The 6586-nt window shown below is 45.0% G+C and overlaps 1 protein-coding gene across 1 annotated transcript; it reads left to right on the forward strand.

The window, feature by feature from the left end:
- Positions 1–346: 346 nt before the first annotated feature.
- On the forward strand, positions 347–6088 carry LOC119101568 (cytochrome c oxidase subunit 5A, mitochondrial). The gene is made up of 4 exons (XM_037224911.1): positions 347–475; positions 2988–3097; positions 3363–3533; positions 5880–6088. Exons 1-4 carry the CDS (start codon positions 397–399, stop codon positions 5976–5978), a joined length of 459 nt encoding a protein of 152 aa, XP_037080806.1. The 5' UTR covers positions 347–396; the 3' UTR covers positions 5979–6088.
- Positions 6089–6586: the final 498 nt, after the last annotated feature.

Here is a 6586-nt window from a genome sequence, read left to right on the forward strand (position 1 = left end):
ATTTGTTGTTGATGCAAATTAACACTAAATATTAACTGACTATCCAAATAAAAACTAAAGTATGATAAAATGTGTGTAGGTCATTGTTTTCTAGTGCTCAGTTCTCACATTCTTTGTTTTGAATACCGGTGACATTTTGAGCTAATTTATGCTGGAACCATTATTAGAGTTGAGCTGCCCACTTGGAGAAAACAATAAGCTGATTGCTGGTTCGAAATTATTTTCAAAGATATGCTTCTTAAAACATATTTTCTAATGAATAATTTGGCATATGGCTGAACTCAAAACAACCTTCATACTTTTTATTTAAGAAAAAGGACAGTGTTGTTTTCGATCTAATAGTCTTTCGGCGCAGGAGTTCGCCGCGGTGGCCGCTGCTGTTGAAATCTGTCAAAAATGTTCCGAAATTCGATTACTAGAGCTATTATTGTTGGAAAAAGCAGTATTTTGCATGCAGCACCCAGGACAGTGGCAGGTTTGTTCTGCAGACAATCTCAATGTCGGGTGCTTAACCTACCGTTTAGTTCCTGGGGTGTGTGTTGTCATGTTTCCGCCGTCCGTCGGCTATCTTCAACCTGTTTTTATTTTAGGTGCCTGTCATCCAATTTTCAATTCTCCATGAGATACCTGGAATTCTTCTCTTACATTTCGTCACTGGTTCATGTACCTGAGTGCACGCTTTCTTACCACCACGCAGGGAATTGCAGGGGAATTCCTATGGTTGGCAAATGATGGGTAATTTGATGCCTGGTTCATCTGCCTGAGATTTTGTAACATTGTTTGTGGCAGATAGGAAAAATATGGCAGGATTTTCTCGAAATTGATGCTATCTATCAGATTAAACTATGTCTGAAGTGACATCTTGAACTTAACACGAAGGATGATTAGGACATGGCAAAGCTGTATCGCATTGCCTTCAAAATGAAATGAATCGTAGTGTTCGTCATTGACTGCTGCAAACCATGGTGAATGTGCCAATTGTGTGTTGGGGGAGGGGGGGGGGACAAAAATCTTGTCCAGAGTGGAATGGTATATTGGCCTGCTTGGGATATATTTTTAAAACCTGTCCATCAAATAAAGATGATTTGCCATCAAATTGGGTAGTTTGCCATAAACTTGCTAATGGCAAGGGCACACATCTGGCAAGTTGCCAGTTGTGTTTATCACAGTGCATATTATGGTCATCATATGCCTCACAATCTTTCCCTTTTCACCAGCACACATTTGTCCCACCTAATTATGAGACAACTCTGTGCACTCAGATACCAAACTTTCAGAAAGTGAAAGGCAGCAACAAACTTTTTCCTTGCATCTGTATTTCACTGCATTCTGTGCCATTTCTGCAGCGTTCTGAGGATCTAACTGTTAAGCATCATTGTGCGGGAGCAATATTAAGCAGTGATAGTGGAATTGGTGGGAATATAGAAACTATGTTATAATTCAGCTTTGTTGCAGGCATTGACAAAAGCACTGTATTAGGCCTGGTATTTGTGAGTAGATCTGGCAGATACTTACTATGAAGGGCTGGCTTTTTCTATGAAAAGGAGGTAACTCTGCTGCTGGTGCATTGACATTCCTGTTTTGGTCACACAGCATAAAGATATAACCATAAAAGCACTGAGATATCCAGCTAACAACTTGCCACAAGGGCTCACTGTGGTTGGCCTGTCTCAGGTTCTATACACATTCCTGAAACTCATCACCTGACTTGTACAAAATTAGCTATAAATGAAATCTTAGGATTGCTGGAACATGTCCAAGCAGTTTTTGAGTATCGCTTGAGAGGAACTTCCTACAACTTTGTTTGTTAGTCCATTCCAAAGGTTCACTTCCCTTTGACTAGATGGCTTCTGCCTCTTCATAGCTGTACTCCTTTCTTTTGCTAACAAAAACTGTTTTTGTATGTGTCTTGGCCTAATTTCCATTGTACCATGTAGCTTGTCTATCCCTTCATACCTTGTTTATCCCCTTCATATTAGTGCATGTAGCAGCTTTACAGCAGTGGTGTTCTGATTTCCCAAGTGTTGTAGTTTTGTATGTAATTTGGAGAGGGGTGAGTAGATGAAATCATTAAACCCAAATAAATGTTAAAGAATGTTTTTTTCCTTGAATTTGACCCAATTTCTTCTTGCAGGGAGGCCATGTAATAAAACCATTTGAATCAATGGGCACATCCATGTGCAGTCCTATCTCTTCATGTCAAGTGTCAAATCAGTAAGGCTCTCCTGTCATAAATCATCTTGACTGTTGGCTTGTGTACTTTTGCCTCAGTTGATATTTGTCTATGCCTAAGTTTTGTCTGTTAAGTTGCTTTTAAAGCACACTTCTATCCCATTAACATATTGCCCCTTGAAATGTTTTCCAGTCCTTGTGGGCCAACTTCTTATCCCTTTCATCTTGTTGTATTTCACCTTTTATTTCTGTCAACTTAATACCTTTTGGACTTTCTATATTTCAACTTTTATGCCAGGCAGCTGTCATCCTTTTCAACAAGCTGTGTTTAGCTTCTAATTTCCACATTTCCATTCATTTTTTGGTCTGGGGGGCCATATGATCCAGCTGCAATTGTTCTGTCCACCATAAGGCCTGGTGCCAGCTTTTGATTATCTAATATGCAGGCTTTGCCATGGTTGCTGTGGTACAGTCTCTGATTGGAGCATGTAAAAAACCTTCGCTTATGCGTGGATCTAGGTTACATTGGAATTATTTTTATCAACTTGATAGCAAATTTTTAGGCATCCAAATAGTTCAGATTTGTTCTTGTTTGCCACTGAAACATTGAATATCACATTTTAACTATTAGGTACTTATCCTGATTTGCTAATGCATAGTGTGGGTCATAGGCAAATGTGTCATACAAACATTGTGACTCATCAAGTGATTTCTGAAGATCTGTAATAGTATGCGTTGAAGTGAGCTTGTGGTGCCTTGGCAGAAGTCTGTACATATCACATATATTGATGATGGTCCAAATTTGTTCTTTTCAGTTGCAGGATGCAGACACATGTCCAAGGCAGTGGAAAGTGATGAACAACTGACGGCCAGATATGTCCAGTATTTTGAGAGCAAAGACATTGACCACTGGTGGCTCAGTAAGGTAAGCACCAGCTATCATACAAATGTCGGGCATTGACCAATGTCGTGAATGGTGGGTGACAGAGGAGTTATCATTCTAGGGTCTTGATGTTGGATACATCAAAGTGCGCCTTGAAATCATTCATACCCCATGATCGCCTGCATAGTTTTTAATCCGTGATGCAGATAGTCATCTTTCGTATCAAGGCATATATACAGCAGGAGGAATTTAGTTCTAGCCCCTGCCAGAGTGACGCAGACACCTGACGCATTGCTGGTGCCATCAGCACATCAATGACCTGGCCGGAACCGACGCTGTCCCGGAGCCGGACATCATCAAGGCCTGCCTGAAGGCGTGCCGTCGTCTGAACGACATCGCCATGGCCGTCCGCTTCATGGAAATTGTTCACTTCAAGTGTGGCAGCAAGGTCAAGGAGATCTTCCCGTATATCCTACAGGTGGGTCTTGGTCGCGCAGGTGGGGTGTGACGGATGTGCCCATTGACGACGTGGTGAGGCGTGGTTGTCTGAGGGGGTCTTGGCCGCGCCGGGGTGACGGGCATGCTCATGGATGATGTGGTGAAGCGTAGTTGTTTGAGGGGGCTGGAATGGCTTGTCAGGTTTGGTTTGGAACATGCTTGGTCCAAATCAAATTTTGTTCAGGTGGAAATATCAATAGCAAAGCTGCTTTAAATGCTTCATTTCATAAGACGAATATCTAGCAAATGCTGCAAGCATGAAGCTGTGAGAGGTGTATACTGGAAAGTGCGTAGCCCGATAGTATGCAGCACAAGAGGCGCCATGTTGGATTGTACTTCGATCGACTGACTGCCCACGTACGCCGTCAGCTTGTGACGTCACTAGTCTGACCTTGAGGCACTGTCCAATGGGTGTGCGTCCGGATTTGAAAGGTCGTCTTGTATGTTCGCCAGTCAAGATCGAATCAGTATTTGGACACTGTATTTTGTGATTATATCGCGATGCTGTAGTTATGGGATTTTCTTAGAAAAGCACGGAATCATGGCCTCAGCATAAATGTTTTGTTTAGGACCAGTCTGCAAAAGCAGTTGATATGGTGTGATGCGGTAATTATTGAAGTCCTGAGAGAAGCACAGAATCTTGGCCCCAGTAAAAACATCTAAAAGCACATTGTGTATAGAAATGTAAAAGCACCCTAGCTTGACAAAAGCAAATGCATTTAACAGAGATGGACATTTCGTGGTTGGTTAGCGACACGATAGTCATTCGTTTTGAAACTCTATGGTGTGCATGTCACCTTTAAGGTGGAAAGGGAGGCTAAGTCTCTTTTTGGTGCGTGGGTCCAATTTGTTATGGTGTATGAATGTTGCGAATTTGTGATTGCTGTTTAGGATGTTTGGCAAGTTTTCCCGTAAAAACTTGTACGCAGGCTCTATATTTAACGAGTTGGCATTCTCAAATCGTAGCACTTCGTTAATATTGTGTACGCAGAAGAAATCAGTGTTTTTTTCAAGAGCTGTAGTCTGAAAACCCGTCGAAACATATCGATTTTACGTAACCGTACTCAGTCACATTCAAAGCGTTTCTTTTGGGTACCCCTTCACTCTTTACGCCGCCATGTTACTGCAAAGCTTTGGCAGTGCGTGGACTGTGAGGAGCGCAAGAGCGTAGTTTCGCAAAATATGTGGCGGTGGAGTCGGAGAAAATTGGATTAATCTGCATTCAAAATACACAAAGTAGTTCCTTAACTACGTAAGATGTTAAGTGCTTTTGCGAGAAACACTATTCGCATATATAAGACAGTGGTAATGACCTTATTCTTCGGAGAAAAACCAGGGGGATGAAGATATAGATGTTTTGATATTTTGTAAACATGCCTTTATCGAAACAATATCACACTTCAGAGTTCAGCTATTTGTAACGCTTCGTTAACTTGGTAGCTGCCGTCCTGTGTTTCCCATCCGAGAAAAGAAACTCCGATATTCTTCTGCCGCGGGTCTTCTATTAACAACGTGCCTCCTCCAACGCCAACCAGCGCGAACTCTCCCACGAAAACTCGCCGGACACTCACATCACCTTGGATAGCTCTGCAGACCTCCGCGGAATGTCACGCGCTCACCTTTTGGGCAACATTTTCCCGCTTCGTCTGCCAACCCTGAAACCAGCTGTTCACAAAACCTGAGGCATAAGTGGTGCACAACAAACTACATCGTCTACCGCACATCACAAACAGCTGACTTCGTTCTTCGTCGAGATGCACCTCACCTAACTGCTAAGCTTGGTCCATAAATTGTTTCCATAAAGGCGTGTTGCCGAAATATCAACGCATCTTTATCTCCATTCTCCTCGCTTTTCTCCGAGGAATAAGACTATTACTGCTGTCTTAAGCTAGCTTCTGTCCGAAATTGGTCCACTTTCTTCCCAAAGTCGCGGACCCCTAACTGAACAAGAAATGACAACGCTGGAGGAAGGCCCGCATAACAGCAGTGACCTAGGCTTTAAGGTTTATCGCGCTGTTCTGGGAAGAAAAAGTGTCGCAGTGCCAAGGCCCCCTTTTCGGCTTTGAGTGACCTTATCATATGTCCATGTCTTAAAACGAGTGCGTAGTGCGTCGTCGCGCACCTCTACCATGAATTACTAAGAACGCGCACCGTGGATCGCGCGCGTGGATCTGAGGCCCCTGACCACTCGAGTATGTTGGACGTGCGTGGGGCCTGCGGCCTGTCGCTGTGTGCACGGGATCTGGAGTTGAGTGCGTGGTGCGCCGTGCCCCGTCGGCCCGTGCCGGCGCGTGGCCCTGACGTCCCGCTGTTCTCACGCCGGCAGGAAGTTGGCCCGACGCTGGAGGAGCTGGGAGTACCCACGCCGGCCCAGCTAGGCATGGACAAGCCACAGCTGGCGCTAGAGGACGTGTACGACATGTGAGAGTGGGCGGACGCCGCGCTTCAGACTGCGTCGCCCAGCGCCGCACGGGTCCAGGTGGCCGAGTGTAAATGACTGTGTGTACCGGTAATACATAGTGTGACACCCCGGGAGCCGTCTGTTGCTGGGACGCAGCCGGAAGGGACGGCCGGATGCGGCCGAGACGTCCCGCCGGCGCAGGTGCCGGGGATGCGGTCAGAGCAGATCTGAACAGCGACTAAATCGCATCGCTGCAGGCGAGCAACGAAGCCGACGCTGGGAACGCCGCCATCCACCGGCGGCTGACACCGAACAAAACTGAAGAGAAACCGATAATGCATCGCATGTGATGAATCGTACGACGCATGTCCGAAACTATGGCAAGTCGCACTTGGGTGTGGTTATGCCGGATTAAAACTGGTAGAGCGTGCTGAACCAAGGCGTCCGACCTCGCATGAACTTATTTCCCCTCAGGTGGACTCCTTTTGGTCATAATTGTGGAGGTATAGGTCAATCCGAACCCACAAACAATACCTGACAGCGATTTTGTCACTGACGTAACAATAAAGAAAGCAAACCCAGCCAAGTCCTGTCGGAACTTCTTTATTGAGCCGTACATTCCGAAAGCGAAA

The sequence above is a fragment of the Pollicipes pollicipes genome, unplaced genomic scaffold (assembly GCF_011947565.3).
Source record: "Pollicipes pollicipes isolate AB1234 unplaced genomic scaffold, Ppol_2.1 Scaffold_4881;HRSCAF=5763_pilon_pilon_pilon, whole genome shotgun sequence".
Taxonomy (NCBI): Eukaryota; Metazoa; Arthropoda; class Thecostraca; order Pollicipedomorpha; family Pollicipedidae; genus Pollicipes; species Pollicipes pollicipes.